The sequence below is a fragment of the Pipistrellus hanaki genome (assembly GCF_964339955.1).
Source record: "Pipistrellus hanaki genome assembly, chromosome: 16".
NCBI lineage: Eukaryota > Metazoa > Chordata > Mammalia > Chiroptera > Vespertilionidae > Pipistrellus > Pipistrellus hanaki.
In genome coordinates this window covers 32240843-32268426 of record NC_140518.1, presented here as the reverse complement: position 1 = coordinate 32268426, position 27584 = coordinate 32240843, and the positions used below count along the sequence as shown (strand labels likewise).

At 41.8% G+C, this 27584-nt stretch overlaps 1 protein-coding gene across 1 annotated transcript in view; it reads right to left on the bottom strand.

Moving 5' to 3' along the window:
• VPS53 (VPS53 subunit of GARP complex) overlaps window positions 1-27584 on the bottom strand; it is a 138000-nt gene that overhangs the window by 96361 nt on the left and 14055 nt on the right. The window contains exons 4-6 of the mRNA XM_084862898.1: window positions 26264-26330; window positions 3757-3843; window positions 2103-2218 (exon numbers count right to left, since the gene is read on the bottom strand). Of these exons, the coding sequence (XP_084719024.1) occupies window positions 2103-2218; window positions 3757-3843; window positions 26264-26330 (270 nt within the window). The remainder of the gene's footprint in view (window positions 1-2102; window positions 2219-3756; window positions 3844-26263; window positions 26331-27584) is intronic.

Here is a 27584-nt window from a genome sequence, read left to right as displayed (position 1 = left end):
GATGGGGGCGGGGGAAGGACACGGGGACATATGTATATTTTTTTAACAATAAAGATTAAAAAAACAAATTATATAAATCCAAAAAATAAAACAGACGTCAACTCGATTTAATAAGTATTTACTGAGCACTAAAGATGTATGGTGCTATGCAGTATCGGGGGGTGAGGGGTGGGGGAAGGGGCGGATGTTTCAATCCTCAAGGCAACAACATTTAGTCAGGGAGAGGGCCTATACACAGCTAACCAAGTAGGATGAACTGAGTTCTAAACAGAAATACTAGGTAGATGCTATAGGAGGAACAAAAGAACGTGTGAGTAATGGGTTCTCATTGTGTGGGGAAGGGGAAAACTACGGATTTGAGTTGGGTTATGGGAATAGCAGGCTTTTGACAGAGAACATGGGTAAGGAAGTATTATCTGAGGATTACAGTTTAGGGGCAAACCAAACACATCTTCCCAGGATACAACAGAGGGCATTTAGGTTCATTGACATGTTAACTCAGATCTGTAGGTTTTAAGCCAATGTTACGCAACTCTGTTTCCCTATTGCAGAGGTTAATGAAGCATTAAAAAGGATGCTGATAAAATCAAGTTACACATAGCAAGGAAGGACAAACCATTAAATCTAAGTCTTTCGTTGAGGTTGGGCTTTTAAATTAAAAGTGTATTTTATGACTTCCCTGAAGAAGCATTTACAAAGACAGGATCAAGTTCAAGCTAAGATGTGATGCTGCCGAAACCGGTTTGGCTCAATGGATAGAGCGTCGGCTTGGGGACTGAAGGGCCCCGGGTTCGATTCCTGTCAAGGGCATGTACCTTGGTTGCGGGCACATCCCCAGTGGGGGGTGTGCAAGAGGCAGCTGATCGATGACTCTCTCTCACTGATGTTTCTAACTCTCTATCTCTCTCCCTTCTTCTCTGTACAAAATCAATAAAATATATTTTAATTAAAAAAAAAAAAAGATGTGATACTGCTGCCTGGTCAGATAGTTGTGCAAGACTGAGCATCTGGGGGAAGGGACAGGAAATTGTTCTTCCAGTCCCACTGGCCTCTGACCTCTCTGATCACTCCTTGCAGGAGAATGTACCAGCGACTGAAACTCATGCAACGTCTGAGAGAGATCAAGAAGGAGCCAGCCCCCCGCCCCCAACTTTGGATACTGCATCTAAATTTACATGAAGATGCTCTTTCTCTGTTTACACATGAGATTACACTGAGGCTGGGGTAGGGGAATTCAGCCTGAGAGAGACCACAAAAAAGAACTGGCTTCTTTGTGGTTAATAACCAGTTCTTCCTTTTGATACTATTTCTCATGTCCTCATGCATCATTCCCTTTAGCTCCTCTATAAATCAAACAAGAAGCTACTCTATTTGAAAAACCGGGTTGAATGATAAATCAAAGATATGCTTTATATGATACATTCAATGACAATGTGACTCAGCCCATCTTAAACTTGGCAAGGTTAAGATTGTAGGAAGGGACAATGGCCCCAAATCACCTTGCGAGCTTCAATGATAGAGACCTACCGCATGGAAACCTGTATTCTAGAAGTCATTTCTCCCCAGGCCCTTTAGACTCATTTGCATCTCATTTCAAAGTATCAGGCTGCGCCCTGGCTGGTTTTCTCAAGTGTTTAGAGCGTCAGTCTACACACCAAAGGGTTGGGGGTTCGAGTCCCGATCAAGGGCACATACCTAGTTGCAGGTTCAATCCCCGGCCCCAGTTGGGTCAAGTTCAGGAGGCAACTAATCCATGTGTTTCTCGCACATTGATGTCTCTCTCTCTCTCTCTCTCTCTCTCTCTCTCTCTCTCTCTCCCTCCCTCCCTCCCTCCCTCCCTCCCTCCCTTGCACTCTCTCTGAAAATCAATGGGAAAAATATCCTCGGGTGAAGATTAACAACAACAGCAAAAAGTGTCAGGTTGTTTGTTGGGTTGTGAACACCAGAGGGCAAAAAGTAAACCTGCTGACCGAACATTTGAGCCAGATTTGCAGAAAGTGGGGCAGGATGGTGAGACTTTACTGGCTGAGAAGTAAATAAACCCTTTCCTATACGTGACAGTCATGTCGTGCGGACCCAAAGAGAAAGTTGACACTGCTTACTCGAGGGAATCGACGCCCCCTGCCAGCATGTGCAGGTGGTTCAGCGTTGTGATTGAGGTGGTCAGGTGGCGTTTGGCATGATCTAACTGCTTAATATCACGGGTGATTTCTTTAACCTAAATATTGAAAACCATGGGAGAAAAAGGAAGAAGGTAAGAATGATATAAACCCATCTGCAAGTAGCTCCACAAGAAAATACTGCAAATGAAGCAAGGAAAAAAAAAAAAATCTCAGGTTACACCCGAAACTAATACAAAATAACATTGACTATAAACTGTAATTGAAAAACAAAATGTTAAAAAAAAAAAAGTCTCAGGTTAGCCCTTAGAGAAAACACGGGCTTTATCACAAGAGATAATCAAAATCATTCTCAATCAGCCCACTTAAATTTAATTTGGCATTTCTTCAACTAATTTACCCAGGGCTATAAAATCCTCATTTGTGAGAATGAATTGAACTTTTTCACCAACTGACCTCTCTCCCTCTCTCAAGTCAGTTTAAAAAACACACACTATGGCTGAAACCGGTTTGGCTCAGTGGATAGAGAGTCGGTCTGAGGAGTGAGGGGTCCTGGGTTCGATTCCAATCAAGGGCATGTCCCCTGTGCAGGGTGTGCGTGGTGTGCAGGGGGTGGCTGGTCGATGTTTCTCTCTCATCGATGTTTCTGGCTCTCTATCCCTCTCTTCTCCCTTCCTCTCTGTAAAAAAAATCAATAAAATATATTTTTTTAAAAACACTATGTCCTTAGGTGAAGATTAAAAAAAAATTTTTTTAATTAAAAAAAGTGAAAAACCTGGTAGTGTGTTAAGTTCATATGACCTGATTTTCTAGTTGGATCACCCTGCATGAACTCATAAAGTTTATGACCTGCACAGCTCAGTTTCACAATCACAAACATGCAAGGTTTTTTGTAACCAAAAAGATTAAGGGGGAAAAATGATAGGAATAATGGTTTCCATTCATTGAGCAACTAACACAAGTCTTCTAAGACTATGCTCGGTTCTCTTCATACATTCAATTCTTGTAACGCTTTGAGCTAGATGTTGTTATTCTTATTTACAGTTGAAAAAACTGCAATTCAGAAGCATGACATTATGGAGTCAGAATCTGAGCCCAGGAGCTGGCATTTCCAGCACCTCCCACAGAGTACGAGTGGGTGAGCCTGGATTCTTGGTCAGGAGCGGGGCCTCAGAGTACATCACCGGAGGACAGATGTGTAGAGGGAGGACTTAATCAAAACCATAAGCATGTATCATGGGCAGGCTACATCCACCTCCCAGATCCAGGAACCGTTTTCATGTGATACTAAGTGACATATCGTATATCTTAATAATGGCTTCCATTCATTGAGCAACTAGCACAAGCCTAGTACTATGCGTGATATACTAGTAAAATACGTGATATAAACAAGTGCTAGAGAAAGGAATCCAAAATGACTAGAAAACTATTTAAACACAGGGCTGCAGACAGCGGGCGGCCCTACAGCTAGCTCCTCCTCCTGAGCTGACCTAGAGTGTCCTCAGGGGGCTTGTTTAGAGACATGGGTGCTATGGCTGGCAGCAAATGGGAGTAAGAGCCCATTAACGAGGATAACTGGATGAGATGCAAACTTCCTCTTCTGGAGCAAAAAAATTAGGAAGAAACCTAAACTCACCATCTGCTCTGATTTTTCCGCTTTGTCTTTGATATCTTTGATTTTGCCGAAGAGTTGCTGAATCGCTTTCTGGGCCTCTTCAAGTGCCTAGAATAGAGAAATAGATGAAAACCTAGACGGCACCAGTCCCTACACTGTAATCAAGTCCAGCTTCAGAAGAAAATTAATAAAGTTCTCTTGATTCATTGCACTTACGCTGACAATTTTTCTGGACCGAAGTAGTAGAGACAGAGTCCAGCATTTGGATACAGGGAAATACTCAGGATTCTAGCCAATATGCATCAGAAAGTTTTAATTTAAAAACAAAACTATTTCCCTCTATCCCAGAGATTACTACACATTTTGATGACAACAAATAAACAGGACATGCATATCTGTGCGCGCACGGGTGTGTGTGTGTGTGTGTGTGTGTGTGTGTGTGTGTGTGTGTGTGAGTGTGTGTATGTGCATGCATGCGCACATATGCAGTAACCTTCAAAACCTATAAAGAGACAGAGGTGACTGATGGGGGTAGAAGCTCTGAATTTTGGAATTTCCAGATGACTGTGCCTTCAAAAACATCACAACTATCCATGGGGGCTCCAGGCTGCGGCAAACCTTAAAGACATTATAGAACCCCACGTGGAAATCAAAAAAATGATGTTAGAAAGGGACGCTTACAGCTACAGGTGAGCCAAATGTTTCCCCTGAAATAAGAACCTACAAAGAGGAATGCCACGCATTAAAAACATTACAACCCACAGTAGCTTCTGTGAGTAGGGGAAGCAATATTCAGGGATTTGTAAGGGTGCAAAAGCCACACATGTGCAAAACATGTGTATTTATACAAAAGATGCAGCAGTCCAAAGGACCCATGCTTCATTTCATCAAAAGCACTTTATTTAGTTTGGATTTAAGAGTAGCCTGTCCTAATTGGGTCTCACTAGCCTTTATAAATGTAATGACAAGGCTAATGTAACTCGGGAGCTGTGGGTGGCCATTTTTGCCTTCAGAGGAAAACAGCCAGCCTTCGTGGGAAAGACACCTTCACAGAGGGAAGAGGAAAACAAAGCAGAGATGGAGAAAGACAAAAGGCAGACAGGATTGATTATCTGAACCCCTGGATCCAGCTGTACCCAATGGAAGAGCTACTTCTAGACTATGAATTCATCCATTTTCTTTTTTGCTTAAAAAAATAAATCCTCTTGCCCAAACCGGTTTGGCTCAGTGGATAAAGCGTCACCCCGCGGACTGAATGGTCCCAGGTTCGATTCTGGTCAAGGGCATGTACCTTGGGTGCAGGCACATCCCCAGTATGGGGTGTGCAAGAGGCAGCTGATCGATGTTTCTCTCTCATCGATGTTTCTCTCTATCCTTCTCCCTTCCTCTCTGTAAAATAATCAATAAAATATTTTTAAAATCCTCAAAAAGCAAAGTTAAGTTGTCTTCCTTGTTAGAGGGATCGTATCTCCCTTTCCTTCCCAGGTTTCCTGAGCTGTCCACTCCTCCCATTGGGAATCCTTTTTTATTGTGCTCTCCCTGCCCTGCGTGCAGCTCAAATCCAAACATGGCTTTCTTTCGATCTTCTTCCACCTCCTCGGGGTTTGCAGGAGGATTCACATGTGGGGACAAGGATGTTAAGCTAGTGCACGTGACTATGCCATGGCTTCCGCAATGTACGTCCAGAAGCTCCTCTGAGAAGGCCCTTAGCCCATCTGTTGCCAAGTCTGGGGTCACGATTCCAGCAGGTGCTCCACCACCTCCCGGGGCAGCGTGTGCTTGCTCTGCTGGATCAACATACTGACACCTACAAAGGTTTGTGAGCAAAGGAGCTCTCTGCCTGTTATTTCTGCGCCTGGACACAGGTATTTTCATCATTGGAAAGTTTGGTCTTAGAGTTGGAAAAGGGCAATGGAATGGGATTGGGTCACTCTAGGTGGCTCCTCTCCATTCCATCCCACCCCAGAAAGGACGCCTCACTCAGCAACTGTTTCCACTCAGCTTCCTACCATCCTGTCTTTCTGATTCCAGGACTCAGCATCCCTGAAACAGCTGCGGGGTCGCCCTGGCCAACTGGCTCAGAAACCAATAGAAATATATTTTTTAAAAAGTTTTTCTGATGGTAAATCATATTGTCCTCTCATCTCTAGCATCTAACCGAAGCTAGAGCACAATTGAAACTTGACAAAAATACTTGCTGACTGATGAAAAACATCATGGGGCCCTGGCCAGCGGGGCTCGCTTGGTTGGTCCACTAAAAAGTAGGTTCCATTCCCAGTCAGGGCACATCCCCAGGTTGCAGGTTCAACACCCAGTCAGGATGCTTATGGAAGGCAACAGATGGATGTTTCTCTCACACATTGATATTTCTCTCTCTTTCCCTTTCTCTCCTCCCTCTTTAAAAAATCAGTAAAATTGTTTTAAAATAAAAAATATCATGGGGCACTTCTAAGAGTAGCAGTGCTGAAACTACTGCTCTGAATGCTTTCCCTAACTTCAGGCATAATTATAAGCAATGGTTCAAAAATAGTGCCACACTCACAAATGTTACCTACTTGCCTGATGTGGAGTCTAAAGCCCAGGATGATGCAAGGGATCAGTAAATTCTAAAACAATTGGAACCTTCTAAAAAATGTTGGGTCCTGATTAAAACACACACACACACACACACACACACACACACACACACACACTAAAGAGGCCTCTTACTGGGATTGTAAGCGCTGTCTTATGTCCAACACCTTAAGACATAAGACAGTCAGCTAAGAAAGGCACGAAGGGCCAGGCTAAGGTCTGAAGAAGTGTACGATTCCTCCTCAGAGAAAGGGTTTCTATCTCTCTTTCTCTTATTCTCAATCTGGCATCCCACCAGCACTCTCTTTGCTGAAGGTACCACTTTTTTGTTCCAGCAAACAAATAAGACTCACACAATCTCACATTTCAGTCTTAAAGAAAGATAACCTGTCTGCCAGATTTTTTTTCAGGCTGGAATGCTTTTGCTTGTTATAACAATGTACCAAAGTCAAGGAAATTTAATCTAATTCATTTTCCAGAGTCAAAAGGGTTCCTGTGAAGCAGTCATTTGTCAAGCAAGTCCATTCTCAACACACACCCCAATATTTGAAATCTAATTTCTAGTAATCAGTTACACAGAAAGAAGAGCATTTTGTAACTGGGAGAATCCTAAGACCTAAAAAAAGTTTAAGATTTTTTTTTTTAAATATATTTTTATTGATTTTGTACAGAGAGGAAAGGAGAGAGATAGAGAGTTAGAAACATCGATGAGAGAGAGTCATCCATCAGCTGCCTCTTGCACACCCCCTACTGGGGATATGCCCGCAACCAAGGTACATGCCCTTGACCGGAATCAAACCTGGGACCTTTCAGTCCCCAAGCCAATGCTCTATCAAACCGGTTTTGGCAAGTTTAAGATTTTTTAAAAATACTAATATTACCTGGCTAATCATAAATGTGTTGAAAGATAGATTCTGGCCCTAGACATTCTAAAATAAAATGGGGCTACTTTTCCTTTCCAAGCTGTATGTGGACTAAAAACAGAACTAATCATCCAAAAATGTCTGCTTTCAATCTACCCGTACTGGAGTTTCTGAATGGAGCACTGGAGCATGGCTGCAGCCTGCATCCGAGGGTGTTGTTAGGAGCAGTTGCTGTATTGGTCCTATTTAGTAACTCAATTTCTGCAATGGGGATGTGCAAAGCAACCCACTGAGCGGGTCTAGAAGGCTCAGCAGAACCAATTACACTCTCCCTGTGTTTCTGAGCATCATTAACTGTAGCCATTGTTCTTCATTCTCCTCGCTGCCTGAAGTAGACTGCACAGGTACTGAAGCACACGAGGGCATGTGCGAGGAAGATAAGCAGCATGGAACCTGGCACAGGCTCTGCTTTCGTCTTTCATCTTTTTATTTTCTTTTATCCAGAACTACTGTCTGCCACCTACGTACACAGAGGAGACATGCGTTGAGAAATGAACATCCCCTCTGATTCTTATATGCATCTTTATCCTGTGAGTCCACAGGCACTTTCTAAGTGATTTTATTTTTTTAAGTAAGGATATTTTTTTTTATTATTGTTGACAATATTACAGATGTTCCCCACTTTCTCCCTTTTGCCCCCCTCCACGTGGCTCCCGCCCAACCCCAGGCCTTCACCACATAGTGACTGTATCCATGCATATAAATTCTTTGGTTAATTTCTTCCTGCCTTACCCCCACCTCCTTCCCTCTGAGATCTGTCCGTCTGTTCCATGCATCCAGGTCTCTGGAGCTATTTTATTCGTCAGTTTATTTTGTTCATTAGATTCCACATATGAGATCATGTGATATTTGTCTTTCTCTGACTGGCTTATTTAGCCTAGCATAATAATTTTCAGGTCCATTTATGCTGTCTCTAAGTCTCTAAGGCACATGTGTCAAACACAAGGCCCACGGGCCAAATCCAGCCCGCCAGGCCTTGCAATGTGGCCCGCACCGCGCTGTCATCACTGCACTCCGCTGTCAGTTTATGACATTGTCAGTTTATGACTGTTCAGTAAACCATTCGGCCCGCGATTTAGGCTGGATTTTAGATTTTGGCCCCTTCTCTGATTGAGTTCGACACCCCTACAAGGGTAAGAGGTCCTTATTTTTCCTCCCAGCCAAGTAGTATTCCATTGTGTAAATGTACCACAGCTTTTTTTATCCACTCATCTACTGATGGACACTTGGGCTGTTTCTAGATCTTAGCTATCTGTACTAATAATCTATACTAATAATAGCCTACATGGTCATTACGCCTCACATCGTCACAATCCATAACCAGGGTGGGCGGGGCTTGACACTGCATGCATGGCACAGAGGCGGGACCCCCAGCTCTGGCCTACCTCTTTGGGGCAATCCATCCAGATAGTGCACAGGCCAGGCTGGGGGACTCTCCCCCACATCCCAAGTACACAAATTTCATGCACTGAGCCACTAGTTGTAAATAATGCTGCTATGAACATAGGGGTGCATATTTTCTTTCTGACTGGTATCTCAGGTTTCTTAGGCTATATTCCCAGAAGTGGGATCATTGGGTCAAATGGCAGTTCCATATTTAATTTGGGGGGGAATTTCCATACTGTTTCCCACAGTGGCTATACCAGTCTGCATTGCCACCAGCAGTGTATTAGATTCCCTTTTCCCCACATCCCTGTTGTTTGATTGATTTATGGTAGCCAGTCTGGCAGGTATGACGTGATACCTCATGCCATTTTAAGTTGCATCTCTCTGACAATTAGCGACAATGAGCATTAAAATATATATATATATATATATATATATATATATATATATATATATATATATATATATATGATTTCAGAAAGGAAGGGAGAAGAAAGAGATAGAAACACCAATAATAAGAGAGAAACATTGATTGACTGCCTTCTGCACACCCCCTACTGGCGATCGAGCCTGCACACCCAGGCATGAGCTCTTGACCAGAACTGAACCTGGGACCCTTGAATCCACAGGCTGGCGCTCTATCCACTGAGCCAAACCAGCCAGGGCAAACATTTTTTTTCATATGTCTCTTGACAACCGGTATGTTCTCTTTAGACAAGTGTCTATTCTCTCAATTTTTAATTGGATTGTTTGTTGTCCTTTAGTTGAACTGAATGAGTTCTTGACATATTTTGGAAATTAACCCCTTTTCAGATATTATCATTGGCAAATATGTTCTCCAATACAGTGAGTACCCTTTTCATTTTGAGAATAGTTTCTTTTGCTGTGCAGGAGCTTTTTGGTTTGATATAGTCTCATTCGTGTGTTTTTTCCCTTTGTTTCTCCTACCCTAGGAGATGTATCAGCGAAAATTCTGCTATGTGAGATAGCTGAGATTTTACTGTCTATGCTTTCTTCTTTCTTCTAGGATTTTTATGGTTTTGTGACTAACATTTAAAATTTAAGCATTTTACCCATTTTGAGTTTATTCTTGTATAGCGTGTAAGCTTTTTTTTTTCCATGTACCTGTCCAGTGTCCAGTTTTCCCACCACCATTTATTGAAGAGACTGCCTTTACTCCATTGTATGCTCTTGGCTTCCTTTGTCAAATATTAATTGACCATAATGGCGTGGTTAAGTTCTTGAGATATTTATTTCAAAAGGAGAAAGAATAATAGAATCATCAATGTTCTGTTCTACTCCATTGATCTATATGCTTGTCCTTCTGCCAATACCAAGCCGTCTTGATTACAATGGTTTTGCAGCATAGTTCTGTGATCCTTCCAACTTTGTTCTTCTTTCTCAAGATTGTTGCGAAGAAAATTCTATTTTCCCACTATTCTGCCTTCATTTCTGTTGTCCAACTTTTCAACTGTCTGCCTGTTACCTGCCTACTGCTTGGGAAAGCAATGCATTCTATTAGTTTTTAAAAGCAAGAGTTTTTGAACCAGCAAATGCATTTGACTGTTGGTCTTGCCATTTACTGTGTGATCTCTACTAAGCCACAGTACTTCTTGAAGGCACAGGCTCACCATTTCAAGGACAGGAATAAGAGACCCTACCTCGAAAGCTTTTTGTTACAAAAGAATACAGGGCTGCCTGGCCAGTGTGGCTCAGGATTGAACATCAACCCATGAACCAAGAGGTCTTGGTTCGATTCCTGGTCAGGGCACATGCCCAGGTTTCGAGCAGGAGGCAGCTGATCAATGATTTTCTTTCAACATTGATGTTTATATCCTCCCCCGCTCTCTGAAATCAATAAAAACATTTAAGAAAAATACAGGGCTTAGTAATGAGCACCGTGGAATTGTTTACCTGGCAGCCCTCCTTCTCCTCAGGAATCTCCCTTTCACCCTGTTATTATGGAATCTGCTGCCCCGGAGCCAGTCCAGGCCCACGCTGGGCCAAACAGGGTTTTCCTGTGACTTCCAGGATGAATCAGGAAAGAGTTCATCTCTCGCTGATGGTGGGAACCCCAAGATGTGAAGTTGAGTTAGATTGTGGCAAAGCTCCTCAGTAAGGGGAGGCTCTGATCTCCAAGTAAAGATAATTCTGAGCATTTTTCCAATCCTGGGCTTCAGTTGTTTGACAAATCCAGCTGCAACACTACTCTTTCAACATCTGACTATTCAACTTCTGCTTCACAACAAGACACAAGAGCCTTCCAAATAATCCCCTTTTTGCCTAGGACAGTTTGAATTGGGAATCTGTCTTCTGCAAAGAGTCCTGATAGAGTACTCAACTCATAAAAGGGACTCACTAAATGATAACTATTAATATGATTCTCAGATCTCCCAGACAAAATGCCATATTTCAGATAAGAACCAAAGCTCAAGCCATCTTTAGAGCTTTGTAAGTAAGCTGATTAAGTTCAACATCTGCAGGTAGATGCATTAAGAATGGCTCATGGATCAGGGGATGATCTCTTCAAACCACGTTGAAAACAAGACATTCTCCAGAAAAAAACTTTCTATCCTTAGTTCAATCCTTCAGTAAAAAGTGAGTGCCTGAGGACATGAGTAGGAGGGGGTAATGGGGGAATAAGGACACATAGGTAATACCTTAATCAATAAAGAAATTTTTAAAAAGAGAAAGGAAAAAAAGTGAGTGCCTACTATATATACTGTGTTAGATACTGAGAGAAAAGGATCAGTAAGTGGGCACACAGAGAGCTTGTAAGGAATACATGTAAGAAACAAATAAAACTCTAAGATAAGAATAATACAAAAGAGATCTGAGTAATGAATGCCAAAATCATTTGGAAAGCAAGGGACTGACTGCTCAAGAGGGCAAAAATATTGCCGAGGGCTACCAGCTCTGATGAGCTCTCAATACTGGCCCCTACTGTGACATCTACTGAAGGTAGATACCGAGGGGTAAGTAGACTATTTATAGAATGTTCCTGCTTTAGATACTGCTGGCCACCATGGTGCCGCTGGCGCTGCTGCTATGGAAACAGGGCATCAGCAGCTGGAGCAGAAGCGCTCTGAGAGGACTCTGCAGTAATAACAATGCAGCCCATTCCCCACCACGGCGCCCAGCAGTGGCAGAGGCTGCAGGAATCTCAGAGCTGTGGGTGACTGCATGTGCACAGCCTCCGGCTTCCCTGTGCCCTGGAACACAACAGGTGCCTTCTAGAACTGGCAGCCCCGGTCAAATGCCAGGCGGGCATCCATCCGATGGGAATCACTGGTGTTAATTCTAACTCCCCCAGACGGGCATCCATCCGATGGGAATCACTGGTGTTAATTCTAACTCCTCCACAGCCCATCTCCTGAAACCTTGAGTATAGAAGGCCTTTATTTAAAGCACAGGTTTCTTTCCAAGTTTGTGAACCAAAAGAATGTACAGAGCAAAAGGAATAATTCTCACCTTATTTGTTAAAATGCTCTGTTCCACCTAAGTTACTTTTATTTACGATTTCTGCAGACCACATCCACTGAAAATGTGAACCAAAGAATTCATTTTTATTGTTTTCGGGAGCCAAGCCAGAAGTTAAAATCACAAGATGAGGCTGGCGCACAAATTCAGCAGTGCCCAAACAAGACTAAACATTTACATTTTAAAGTTCTGCCTATATCTGTTATCACCCATAACTTAAAATGTTAGCCCTGAAATAGGTGGGAGTGGTGCATGCACTCATGCACAGCTTCCTTTGATGAAATGGAGCCCGCGAGGATGACTGCATTTAAGGCAAGAGCTCCAAACGGCAAAAGAGAAGAAAATGTTTCAGCAAAAGTGTCAGCTGCTTTTGCTGAATAAAACGTATGGGAAGTCAACACTTTAGGAAACGGGGCACATTTAAAGGAACAATTTGTGCAAGTCTCACAAAAGGACTATTTCCCCGCTGCCAAGTTAAATTCTGATCCCCATATCTTACTATGTTGCTTTTCACTTCAGTCACTTAGTAACTCTCATCCATATTACGGGTCTTCATTCAGAAAAGGACGTCCTTTGTGGTGACATCTCGGTGTTTCTTTCTTTCTTTCTTTTTTTTTTTTAATATATATTTTATTGATTTTTTACAGAGAGGAAGAGAGAGGGATAGAAGTCAGAAACATCGATGAGAGAGAATCATCGTCCAGCTGCCTCTTGCACACCCCCTACTGGGGATGTGCCCACAACCAAGGCACATGCCCTTGACCGGAATCAAACCTGGGACCTTTCAGTCTGCAGACCGATTCTCTATCCAGTGAGCCAAACCGGTTTCAGCTCTCGGTGTTTCTGTACCTGATTTTTAGAGGCGCCTTCTAAACCAAAAGCCCCCAGGCTATGGACATGCTGAGGTTCCATCTAAGCAATTTTCTCCTCCTATTCCACTGAATCTCTTCGGTACCGCGGAGTGCAGTCAACACAGTGGTCTCCTTTCGGCATTGGGCTCTTTGTGGCCGTTTTCACTGGGAGGGACCCAGCTGGTTAATGAGGCCATGGGTCACTGTCACCGCTTAGATCTCCTTGTGAGCCAGTCAACTTTTCAGATGCTACAGTGGGAAAAAGTAGCGCCCTCCCAAATGTGCTTTTTACGTTTTTACATTTGCCACTGCTATAAAGAGAATTTGGTATGGACAAGTGTGCAGCATACTACGAGTCAGAAATTAGGGGCACGTCACAGAACCTCTCTGAGCCTATTTCTTCATCGGCAAAATAGGGAGAATAACATCGACATGGCTGAATTCACATCTTTGTGAGGATCAAGTAAAATAATATTTGCAACAATATTTTGTTGAGTGTAAGATGAACACATTTATATTGTAATAAAACATTATTTAGCATTATAGATTAAGATAGGTGACTCAAAATGTACCTTCTGCCAAAGAAACTCAAAATGTGTCTTTGCTAATAGTGAATCAATCAAGAAAGACATATTAGTCTTAAAAGTGTATGTTCTTAATTCCAGAGATCTGTATAACTCCAGAGCTGACAACTGTACTGGAACCTGACCTCAAGATGCTAAACCATTCACCAGAAATTTCCAAAAATCAGAATCTCCAAGAAGTCAATGAAAAAAACAAGTGCAGTACTTGGCCTAGCATAAATGATATGAGCAACAGGCAGAACTACAGTCCCTACTGTTCCAATATGATTGGGAACAAGAAAAGTTCAGAAGAATGACAAAGAGACCAGGGTGATCAATTAGGTCTGAGGTGGGGTAAAGACTCTCTCAATTTCCCTCATCTTCTGATTTTTAAAAGATAGTACCTGATCATCAAATATACTTATCAGTGTATATATCTCCAGAAGAAGTGTCCCCTTCTAGTTGGGGGCCATTCTAAGAGAAGTACTAATATATTTTGCCTAACATCCATATTCTAGGTATCACATACGCTATCTAGATGAACACAGCATCTGTTTAGTGTCCACAAGGTAACAAGGATACAAAAATCAGGAGTCCTACCGAAACCGGTTTGGCTCAGTGGTAGAGCGTCGGTCTGCGGACTGAAGGTCCCAGGTTCGATTCCGGTCAAGGGCATGTACCTTGGTTGCGGGCACATCCCCGGTGGGGGGTGTGCAAGAGGCAGCTGGTCGATGTTTCTCTCTCATCAACGTTTCTAGCTCTCTATCCCTCTCTCTTCCTCTCTGTAAAAAAATCAATAAAAATATATTTAAAAAAAAAATCAGGAGTCCTAGCATGTGATCCAATACAACATGAAGGACAGGAAGTGTCTTGTATATTTTAGAGCTTTAATCTAGACCAACGATTTTCAAATGGTGCACCGCAAGAATTTTTAAAACATGGAATATCTGACTATTTAAAAACGGGCACTGACCTCTTTTTCCTTAGATTGTCAAATAAAAATATGACAACACAACAATAGCTGTCTGGTGTGAATGCCCTGTTTTGAACCATAAATAAATGGGTCGGAGAATAGAGTTGCAAAGACTGGTCACATCACATAAGCAGCGTCTGACTGGTTAACTCTTGATACCAGAAATCCTTATATACAAGTATAGGCACTTCATTTTTTTTTTTTTTCCTTTTCTTTTTGGTAAATCAACCAAAATTATACCTACTTTTTTTTTTTTTTTAAATATATTTTATTGATTTTGTACAGAGAGGAAGGGAGAGAGATAGAGAGCTAGAAACATCGATGAGAGAGTCATTGATCAGCTGCCTCTTGCACACCCCCTACTGGGGATATGCCCGCAACCAAGGCACATTCCCCTGACTGGAATCGAACCCGGGTCCCTTCAGTCCCCAAGCCGACGCTCTATCCATTGAGCCAAACAGGTCTCGGCTATACCTACTTTTTTTTTTTTGGTTGGGTCAGCAAAAATATATTTTTTGGTGTGCCACAGAATTTTAGTAATTAGTTTATGATTAGTTTATGTGTGCCATGAAATGAAAAAGGTTGAAAATTACTGATCTAAATAACTATAGAACACCAAACCAAGCAGACTAAAAGAAAGCATTATCTTTAGTTTTTGCAAAATTAATCTTCCTCCAGTGGAGATCCCAGAGTGCAAATTAGAGCAAAGGAAATTTCATAGCTCTGTTACAGGCTACTGAAAACAGATTTATAAATGGAAATGTTGAGAAACAACCACAGCACTGGAATTCATGCTGTTCAAAATCCTGTATTTCCATGGATGAAAGAGAGGAGAGAGAGAAAAAAAAAAGTCAAGTTCGTACATGAAGACAGTTTCAAATTCCCATCCATTGTTTAAACATATCTGAATGACTTCTTGTGTGAGGGACCTTTGAAACCCAGAAAGCTTTGCCTTGTCAGCAGGAATACGTGCAACCTCAAACTAAGGATGGAATTTTCCTTCCAAAATTACCAACTACTAGCAGTTAAAAGCAAGCGTAAGCTGGGCAATAGCCAGAGCAGTTACAGTAGTGATGAATGGTGTTTTCCTCTTTAGATGCAGAAACGCGAGTTTAAACTTGTGACTGCCTTTAACATGGAAACAGGCAGATGGCAAAAGTTTTGTCTGCCCTTCTGTCTTGGCTCCTGAAGAGTGCCAATTTATATGGAGATGGCTCAGAAAAAGAATAAACTTCAGTGTTCCTTCTGGCACACTACTTTCCTAAAACCATTTTCAATAATCCCATTGCACAAAAGTGGGACTTGGTGTGTTTCTAAGGTCAGGAAGGAAATAGTCCAACTGCTGAACTTGCTAACGCAGAGAAATGATCACGGCAGGGTTTTGTTTGTTTGTTTTTGTGTGGAGGCAGTATCACTACTCTTAGGTACTTAACACAAAAATTTAAGATTCACCCTAACCGGTTTGGCTCAGTGGATAGAGCATCGGCCTGCGGACTGAAGGGTCCCAGGTTCAATTCCATTCAAGGGCATGTACCTTGGTTGTGGCACATCCCCAGTTGGGGGTGTGCAGGAGACAACTGATCAATGTTTCTCTCATCAATGTTTCTAACTCTCTATCCCTCTCTCTTCCTCTCTGTAAAAAATCAATAAAATATGTTAAAAATAAATACATTAATAAATAAAGATGAATGAATAAACAAAGTGTGATATTTACATGCAATTTAGTTATGCTTAGATGCACAGAATTAGGAACACTGATCTTTCCAGGGACTACACCACAATCAGCAGCCTCAGTATTACTGCCATGTACTGAGCACAACTGAGCACAACCAAGGATGTGTTTTTATTGATTTTAGAGAGAAAGGAGGGAAGAGGGAGAGAAAGAGAGAGAGAAACACTAACGTGAGAGAAAAACATTGACTAGTCATCTCCCGCATGCATCCTAACTGGGGATTCAAACCTATAACCCGGATATATGCCTAACTGGGAATCGAACCTGAGACCTTTCAGTGAATGAAACAACGCTCTAACCAAGTGAGCTATAACAGCTAGTGCTCAGTGTTTTTAAATAAACTCTGATCCCCACCACCCCAAAGTAGGTATTATCTCCATGTCACAGATGAGGAACCTGAGGTACAGAGAAGTTAAGTAACTTGTCCAAGGTCACAGAGAGAGAGAGAGAGAGCATGACAGAGCCACAACTTAAATTCAAAGCCCAAGTTTTCGCTTGACCAGGCTGCCACTCAATGTTACATTAGTGACAATGCCTAATTACCCCACTCCTTAGAGTTGCCAATAGAATGCTCAGTGTTACACATAGAGGAGAGAAAAAACAGCTGTTAGGATTCCTTATGGGTTGTCTGAAAATGAAGAGATTTGGAGGACAAGTGGCTAAGGGTTCCAATATGCAGCAGACATGTCACTCTGCCAAAAAGTGCTTATCAAGGCTCACGTGCAATTAGCAGGATAAGCATGGTGACAAGGCTGCACCCAGTCACTGCAGTGCTAAATAATGGACATTCTAGAAGTCTTTGCCTCAGCTACAGTCAATATCGCACTGGAACTCTAGGCAAACTGAACACTCACTTGGATCGACTTGTCAAATAACAGCATGCCAACCTTGACCTCTGCACCAGATCTAACAACCCCATGGAGAGCCCCAATCAGAACCAAGGGCACCGGGCCCATACCAAAGACTGAACTTCAACTCAACCCCGGAACCACCCCACTGCATCTTCCTGCACTCCCCAGGTCATTCTGAGGCCTTTGCAATTTCTAAAGTTTAATGTTATCTGCAGACATTCTGACACAGAGAATTCAAAATAATTAAAAGGAAACAAAAATATCTAATCATGCTTGATCGCTAATGGAAAAATCTGAGTCATGCATGAAAAGCTCAATTGCTTTATTTTTATTAAATTTATTTGGGTGACATTGGTTATCAATTGCATTAGATTTAGTACGTTTCCAGAGGAAGCAAGTGACGGCTGCCTTTCCCCCCTTGAACTACTTGTGGTCTCTTCAATAATGATGCCATTTATTTTCTTTCCATCAGTGGGCGTCATTTTCCTCCCGGAGAAGATGAGAGAGAGGATAAATTTAAAGTGATGGAGGGAAAGACTTCAAGTCCTCCTGCCAGAGAGCTGACAGTTACGGAGTCACAGTCGCACATAATGAAGATCAATGCTGTGCTGTGAAGCCCTACCATCTACCTAGTGCAGCGTCGGGGAGAACACCGTTATTTCGGTTCTAATGCCCCAAATAGATGATATGCTAATTTTGAGGATGAGAAGCAGAAAACACTTTTTCCTTGGAAGGCAATGTGCTTTGCTGATTTAATTATAAATTTTTTTTTTTTTTAGTTTTCATTGTGTATGTATATGTTTTTTAGAGAGAGAGGAAGGGAGAGGAAGAGAGAGAAGCATCAATTGTTTGCCTCCTAAATGCACCCCTACTGGGACCAAACCCGCAACATGGACATGTGCCTGGTCCGGGAATCGAACCAGTGAACCTTTGGTGCACAGAATGATGCTCAACCAACTAAGCCACACTGGCCAGAGCTATTAAATCGTTAAGATATCTCTGTGAAAAGAGAAGGCAAGTATGATTAGCCTCATTTTCTGAGGTCAGTGAAGACATGCAAAAATTAAGAAACACAGCCCTGGACAGACACTGACGACAGGAAGAAATTCTTTGTTTTCAGGCCTGGCATTTTGTATTAAATAAGGATTAGAAAGAGAAGAATGAGAAGTCTCAAATAGCATGCCACATGGCTCTGAACCCATCCTGTTCAACCTTTTCATCTACAACTTGAATGAAGACATAGAGACATGTCTGGAAAATCCAGTAATGAGAAAATGGAAAGGTTATCAAGGTTCTAAAAGGTCTCAATAGGCTGGAACAATCAAACAAACTAGCAAGATGAAATCAAGTGTGAGACACATAAAGTTCGGCATTTAATTTCAAAGAATCTCTTACACAAGAAGGGAAGGGAAGAGTTTAAAAGCGGTTCAAAAGGCCTTGGGCCGATACTGCAAACGGTTGGCCCAGGGATGTGTTTTGTTTGGCCTTTACAGCATTTATAAAAAACACTAAGCCAACATTTAAAACTTGGGAGAGTCACATAAAAATCGAATTTCTGGCTTCGCTTGAAACACTGATAAACCTGGAAACTCCAGGTTTGCATTCAGACATGACAACAATTCCACAGAGCGGAGTGTGGCTGTCCCGGTCAGACAGATCAGTCACGTCCATGGGTGCCCACGGAGGCACACCTGCCTGCGTAGCCACTTGTTAGCTCTGTGGGAATCTGTTCCCAGCTCTTGACCTAGGAGTTTCAGATAACTGCCAATTCAACAGAAGCCAGTGGTGTAATATGGCAGCCAAACATTTCACCCAACCCAAAGGAATGGAAGAACAGCACCTAAATCAATGGCCCTTAACTTCTAAAGAGTCACAGACTCCTTGGTGAATCTAGAAAAACCAATGAGTCTTCTCTCCAAAAATACCCCTATCATACAAACTTTTACAACTAATTTCTGTCGACAGGCCCCCCTGAACTTCCGGCTCCCAAGTTGACAAGCCCAGTCCAGAAATTGTCCCACTGTATGTTCACACACTTTGTCTGCTCCTGGACAGGAATCTCATTTTAAGAGGCATATTGACAAATTGCAAGGCAACCAGGATAATAAAGGGTCTGGAAATCATATCATAAACTTGAAGAAACTAAGAAATGATTAGCCTAGATAAAGGAACACTTAGTAAGAAACATAATTTCAGAAGCTGTAATAAGGAAACGGGATTAGATTTACATCAGTTCAACTGGCAAAACTAAGATCAAAGAGAATCTACAATGAGGTGTATTTCGCTATTTTAGTTCAGTCTAAGAAAGAAGTTTCTTACAATTAAAGCTTTACAAAACTGGAATAGGCTATCCTTAGAGTACCACCACAAGTCTCTAAGCAGAAGCTGGACAATGAAATGTCAGAGATGTCACAGAAAGGATTCCTGCCCTAACCGGTTTGGCTCAGTGGATAGAGAGTCAGCTTGCAGACTCAACGGTCCCAGGTTCAATTCCGGTCAAGGGCATGGACCTTGGTTGCGGGCACATCCCCAGTACGGGGTGTGCAGGAGGCAGCTGATTGATGTTTCTCTCTCATCGATGTTTCTAACTCTCTATTCCTCTCCCTTCCTCTCTGTAAAAAGTCAATAAAATAGCCTATCTAATAAAAGAGTAATATGCAAATTGACTGTCACTCCAACACACAAGATGGTTGCCCCCATGTGGACATAAGATGGCCACTACAAGATGGCCTGCAAGGGAGGGCAGTTGGAGGAGATCAGGCCTGCAGGGGAGGGCAGTTGGGGGCAATCAGGTCTGCAGGGGAAGGCAGTTGGTGGCAACAGGTCAGCAGGGGAAGAAATTTAGGGGTGACCAGGCTGGCAGGGGAGTAGTTAGGGGGTGACTAGGAGGGCCAGATAGCAGTTGGGAGCCAGCAGTCCTGGGTTGTGAGAGGGATGTCCCAGATTGAAGAGGGTGCAGGCTGGGCTGAGGTACACCCTCCCATCCCCTGCACGAATTTCGTGCACTGAGCCTCTAGTATTAAAAAAAAAACAAAAAAAAAAAAACAAGATTCCTGAACTGAGTGAAACACTGTCTACAATTACCTAACGCTACCTTCTTCCAAATCAAAGTTTCTGTGAGCAGAGCTGGAGATGGCAATACAGCAGTCCCCGCCTTACTTACAGTTTCACTTTCCATGGATTCAGTTACTACAATCTGAAATATTAAATGGAAAATTCCAGAAATAGTTCATAAGCTCACTGGCATGGCTCAGTGGTTGAGCATTGATCTATGAACTAGGTCAGGATTTGATTCCTGGTCAGGTCACATGCCTGGGTTTCAGGCTCAATCCCCAGTGTGTGTGTGTGTGTGTGTGTAGGGGGCAGCCGATCAGTGATTCTCTCTAATCATTGATGTTCTAACTCTCTCCCTTCCTTTCTGAAATCAATGAAAATATATTTAAAAAACAACAACAAAACAATTCATAAGTTTTAAACTGCATGCCATTCTGAGTAACATAAAATATCGCACCTGCCTGGTGTGTGAATCATCTCTGTGTCCAGCATATTCACACTGTACGTGCCATCCCCGCTTTATTGACAGTGTACTGCAGTGCCTGTGCTCAAGTAACCCTTACTTTACTTCACAGTGACCCCAAAGAGAAAGAGAGTGATGCTGGCGAATCAGATAAGCCTACAGAAGCAGTCAAGAGCTTCTTTGAAGTGAAAAGGGGCGAGTTCAGTATCATCTGTGCTTCAGACATCCACTAGGGGTCTTGGAAAGTATCGCCCACAATAAGGGGGAACTACTGTACTAATTCTGTTCCTCCCAAACTACTTAGCCTTGCTCTGATGCAATACTTACACTGTAGCCAAGCTCCACTGAAGAGACAGAAGCTCAGTGGCTGATCCTCTCTTGGTGATTCTCATCTTACTGGGAACTGGTCAGGGTTTGGCTCCTCTTAAAATCTCACATGCCAACTTTTCCTTCTAACCCACTCCACTATTCACCACTCTTTCTACCTACTTCCAAGCTGTCCATATTAATTCTTGGGAAGCTGGATAAGTTTCACTGCATATCAGATCAAGTACTTGTTGAATTGACTCATCCACAAAGTTTCAAACATGTGGGCATTTAATTAAAACTTTTGCCTGATGATTTCAACAGATAAAAATGGGGAGAATCCAGTGCTGTAATAGCTCTGTACGAGCATCACAGTCTGGTTAGAAGAGGTCACAGACTAGACCAGCACAAGTCCACCCACGCAGGCGTTGGTCAGCAATCCCAGGCTCCCCAAAATGTGCAGCAGAGGGCTAACCAGGCAGCTGGCACTTGAGAAATATCAAGAGACTAAATTGCTTCACTGTGTCTTCAATTTCTAAATTACTCCCTTCCTTCAAATAATTTTTGAATCAGAAATACTGCTTTTCAAAAAGAATGTTTTCTGCTAAAAATATCTTTTTAAGACACCATAAATGTAAAGTGAATACTTTCCCCTTATTTATACATCTGTTCTGGCTGAACACAATCAAGATGAAATTTATAAAAGGAAAACTTCCTTTGGTCCATATTATTGCTCCCCTCCCGAGTGTTCCTCAGAAGCTTAGGAAATAAGTTCTGAAAGCAAACTTTTCCTCTGTCCCGGAAAAGGGAAAAACCGGGGCCTCTTGACCTACAAAACTCAGTATTTTGGAACATCCGTAATTCTCCCCAGTCTGTGCCAGTCACACAGAGTCTCCCTTCAGCAAACCACCCGCCAGGCGGGGCTGGGCCGCAAGGCCCTCGCCCTCAGGAGCTGACAAGAATAGGTCTCAAAAGCTCCCTGAGAAAAAAGTCTCTACTTCAACTTGCATTGCAAACTGTTGGAAAAGACAGATGGAGGGGATGACAGGAAAAGCCATTATTTCTTCTGGGCTTCCTTTTTGTCTGGATTCTAGGGAGACGAATACAAAATTCCATCACAGATTGAAATGCTATCTAAACATTCTTGAAAATGTGGTCTTACTCTCTGAAATGTGACCCGCTTTGCTCTACAGTAACCTGTAACCTATTAACGTGTGAGGCGGGGAGGCCGACATTCCTGCAGGCTGGCTAATTCTGGGACCGACTCCCCAGCACTGCTAGTTTGTGACCACAGGTTAAAACATAACTAAGAGATATGTATCTGCATAGCATGACCCAACAAAAAGTCTTGATGAATCATTTACTTTACTTTCACATTCTTGGAATTTTAAATACCTGAGTCTCTCTTTTGTGTATTAAGGTGTCTAGTGAGCCATTCTCAATACAGGCTGAATCACAATAAATAGTAGAATTATTATTTCAAATAGTAAGTTGCAACTAGTCATACACAAATCAAGTTTTAAACAATAGTTAAATAAACTGTCATTACACATGGGCTATGTGTTCTGAGAAGTGTGAAGGTGAGAAAGACGCAGTTCTTGACTCAAGAACTTATAAACTAGTCAATGGGACAAGATGTGCTCACTAGCACGTCAAAGGAGACCAGGAAAGCCAAATGAAAGGTCGGAGCACAGGGCTGTGGGAGTCTGCAGGCAGAAAGGAATAGATCTAATTCACTGAGGGACACTGGGATCAATTTTCTCACCTGTAAAACGAGAGGACTGGACCAGACAAGTTTCAAATCCCTTCTAGTTCTAAAATTCTGACTCCTTTGGTTTGTCTAGTTAAGCTGAACCAAAAATTTCATGAAAGAAGTGGTAGTTGAGCTGGGCCTTAGCAATAGGTAAGATTTTGGAATTAAGCTATTGGGAGAAAAAGAATAGAGAGAGAGAGCTGAAACCGGTTTGGCTCAGTGGTAAAGCGTCGGTCTGCGGACTGAAAGGTCCCAGGTTCGATTCCCGTCAGGGGCATGTACGTTGGTTGCGGGCACATACCCGGTAGGGGGTGTGCAAGAGGCAGCTGATCGGTGTTTCTCTCTCATCGAGGTTTCTAGCTCTCTATCTCTCTCCCTTCCTCTCTGTAAAAAAATCAATAAAAATATATTATATAAAAAAAAAAAGAATAGAGAGAGAATTATAAGCAAAAGGAAGAACAAATCTAAGTCCAGAAACTGTTAAAGTCTTCAGTATGGATGAAACACAGACAACAGCATTGGAAAGGTAGATTGAGGCCCTGAATGCTAAGTGAAAGAATTTGGGTGTAATGTGGTAGACAGGGGTTTCTGAAGAGAAAGACGACATGACTAGATGACATGACATTTCCTGCTATAAGGGCCCTGATTACATGGGCCTCACCTGCCAGAGAAGCAAAGCTTCATTGAAAAACCTAATAGAGATAAAGCAACACAACAAAAGCTAAAAATCATGGAAGGACTAGGAAATAGGACACGTTTTAGGAAGCTAGTATGTCTACACGCAAACAGTGATGGTGACAACACGGAAGATGGTAGACTACTTACAAACAGACTAACAGAAGGTGATTATTAACAGGAAAAGAAAGTCATAAAATGTAGGAAAAATAGAGAAATAAATAAATTGAAAATGTGAAAGAGACTCAGCACATGTCAGCTACTAGTAGAGAGAACAGGAATATAAGATGAGGAAATTTCTACAAAGGATTACAACCTCCACCCACCTTCCAAAAATCTGGGTAGCAAAATTAATATTTTAAGAAATCAGCTGTACTGACAGCTGCTGGAGGGGAGGAGGCTGGGTGAAATAGGTGAAGGGGGAGAAACGGTGACGGGAGACTTGACTTTGGGTGATGATGCATTATAGAATTGTACACATAAAACTTATATAATCTTATTAATCAATGTCATCCCAATAAATTCAATAATTTTTTTTTTTTTTTAGCTGAAACCAGTTTGGCTCAGTGGATATATATTTTTTAAATTTTTTTTAAAAAAAGGAATCAGCTGTACTAAAAAATGTCAAGCAGGACAAATAACAGAATTGAAGCTATTATTACAAAGATGCACACTAGACCTAACTGAATGAGCATTGGTAAGGGAGCACCAGACACTGGATAAGAGGAAGAGTAGGAAAGACATGCTCAGCATTTCTGTTAAGATGGCAATTTCTGAAATATGATGCCTAAACAGAAAAATAAAATCCAAATGAAAGGGGAAATGTTTAGTAGATAACATCTGGCCTTTGAATCATTGAAGAACTCCTCCTCCCCATATGCTTTTCCCTTCATTCCCTTCCAACAGCCCTCCTTAGCTAGCTCCAAAGGAAATGTAAAACTCTTGAAATCAATCTGGTTACCTGTTTGCCAACAAAACTAGGCATGAGGAACTGTAGCTATGACACATTCCTATTTTCTGTAATATATGAATTTTTTTTCCATCTTGATTTTTTAAATTTATTGTGTTAAAATACACATAAAATTTATCTTCTTAATCATTCTTAACTGAATGAAGTAAGTACATTCACATTCTCGTTCAGCCATCACCACCATCCATCCCATAATTCTTCTCAGCTTGTAAAACTGAAGCTCTATACCCATTCTCCAATAACTTTCCATTCTCCCCCAGCCCCTGCCAACTATAATTAAACTTTCTGTCTTTATGATTTTCACTATTCTGATTACTTCATATAAGTGGAATCATATGGTTATTTTTTTGTGACAGGATTAGTATAATGTTCATTTAGTATAATGTCTGCACGTTCATCCTTATTATAGCACGTGTCAGAATTTCTCTCCTTTTTAAGGCTGAATAATATCCCACTATTTACATATCAACATTTTGCTTATCTATTCATCTGTTACTGGACACTTTGCTTCTACGTTTTACCTATTGTGAATAGCGCTACTATTAATGTGGCTATGCAACTATCTCTCCAAGACCCTGCTTTCAATTATTTTGGGTATATACCCAGAAGTAGAATTGCTGGGTCATGTGGTAATTTCATATTTTAAATTTTTTTAGGAACTTCCATACTGTTTTACACACAGCTGTACCATTTTACATTCCACCAACAGTACACAAGGATTCCAATTTCTTCATATCCTAAAGGACTATTTCCTAGCCCTTGCATGATGTTTAGCCCTATTGCTTTGCTGACACTTGTTTCCTGTTTGTTTGTTTGTTTAATATATTTTTATTGATTTCAGAGAGGAAAAGGAAGGGGAGAGAGAGAATAGAAACGCCAATGATGACTAAGAATCACTGATCAGCTGTTTCCTGCACACCCCACACTGTGGGGTCAAGCCCATAACCCCGGCATGCACCCTGACCGGGAACTGAACCATGTTCTCCTGGTTCATAGGTCAATATTCAACCACTGAGCCATGCTGGCCGGGCGGGCGTTTTGTTTTTTTGATAGTAGCCATCCTATCAGTAGGTCAAATCTCACTGTAGTTTTGCTTTGCATTTTCCTAATAATTAGTGATGTTGAGCATCATGTACTTAGTGACTAATCTTATATCTTCTTCTGAAAAATGTCTCTTCAAGTTCTTTTCCCACTGTTGGGCTGTTTGGTTTTTTGTTGTTGAATTTTAGGAGTTCTCAATATATTTTGAATATTAATCCTTTACCAGATATATGATTTGCATATATCTTCTCTCATTTTGTAGGTTGCCTTTTTACTCTGTTGATAGTGTCTTTTTTTTAATATATTTTTATTAATTTCAGAGAGGAAGGGAGGGGGAGAAATAGAAATATCAATGATGAGAGAGAACCACTGACTGGCTGCCTCCTGAACGCCCCAATGGGGATTGAGTCTACAACCCAGGCATGTTCCCTTGACTGGAACTGAATCTTCAGTCCACAGGCCAACGCTTTACCCACAGATCCAAGCCAGCTAGGGCTGTTGATAGTGTCTTTTGATGCATAGATTACTGCCATCTTTTGTAGTAACAAAAGTAATACCAAAATCCCAACAACTTAGCTAGATAAGCTAGATAAAAGTAGCAGCCACTTTTAGCCACAGCACAGAAAAGATTGGGGCACAAGAGACATCTGCCACTGAGGATAAAGATAAGGAATGTTTTCTCATTTCAGCTTGCATGCCCCAGCCTGGCTGAGATGTGCTGATATGCCCCTGGCTCAAGGGACACTGAGTAAAAGAGTTACAGGCAGCCCACCTCTGTCACTAGTGGAACAAGTCACGTACCTTTCCTGCTGTGTATGGGACAGAGCCGTAAGAAAATGCTCTGTGAGGAGGCAGTTCCACACTTTGGTCACCTGGTAGTTGGTTCTGAAGAAATCAGGGGAGTATAATTAACAGGGAGAATAAGTTACTTACTTGCCGGCCATCTTGTCCCACATTGGTTTGGCCTCTTACAACAGTTCGAATATTGTCATCCAGTCTCCTGGTAAAAAAGTTAAAGAACACAAATCATCAAAATAATCTCTATTCTAAACTGATCAAAGAGCAAGAGTTAGTAATTTACCCAGCATCTTCTGCAGATTGTGCCCACTTGTCCAGAAAATCAAACAAGTTTGAATGATGTAAGAAAGACTGAGGCCTTGGGCCCAAGTGGAGCATCACAGTCGTGTAAGAAGCCCAGCCCAGCAAGGACTGATGAGTTGTCTTTGTTTTTGAAAAAAGGGCTGTTTTCACTTAGTATTCAGAGTATCCAAAGGACCCATATAACTTTTAGTATTTTTCATGGAGTAAACCAAAAATGAGAAAGTTGCTGAAACTTTATGGGAAGAAGCCAGAGAATTCAAATTACCCCACATAAATTTTTTCCTCAGAAACTTCCTCCAGAACCTTAAAAGGGATAAGGAGCCAGAGTAATATATGAAATCAGTGCTTTGCCTCTGGGCCCGATTGTGCAACCTACGTAGGAGACAGATCTGCAGCCTCCAGCTCCTCTTTCTCCAGTGGCTCAACGGGGGCCATTAATGATGTCTCAACCAGAGACATCTATTTTAGTCAATTCCATTTTCATTGGAAGAATCCATTAAAGGTATGCGAGCAGAAGGAAAATAACTGGTTCGCAAGCGATTTCTGGATCATCAAAGAATTTCCATTATCTGTGCAAACCCTAGACAACTTAGTGGTCTCCACCAGAATTGTTATAGCAAACGTCTACCAAAATGATGAACTGGCTATTATGCACTTCTTTTTTTTTTTTTTTTCCCCCAAATATATTTTTTATTGATTTTTCACAGAGAGGAAGAGAGAGGGATAGAGAGTCTGAAACATCAATGAGAGAGAATCATCCATCAGCTGTCTCTTGCTCACCCTCTACCGGGGATGTGCCCGCAACCAAGGTACATGCCCTTGACCGGAATCGAACCCGGGACCTTTCAGTCTGCAGGCCGACGCTCTATCCACTGAGCCAAACCGGTCTCGGCTATTATGCACTTCTTAAGGCATCCAATTCAACAAAACATTAACAACAGAGGTCTTCACCAAAAAAAAAATCCAAAGATTGTAAGAGGAAAAATTCATCTCCTGGATTCAAAATAAAGTCTTCTCATCATCAAAAGTTAAAAAACAAATCTACACTTAATATGTTTAATTATAATCATACACACACACACACACACACACACACACACACACACACACGAAAAAATGCTAATTGACCATACCTTTGCTATGCCCACGGTCA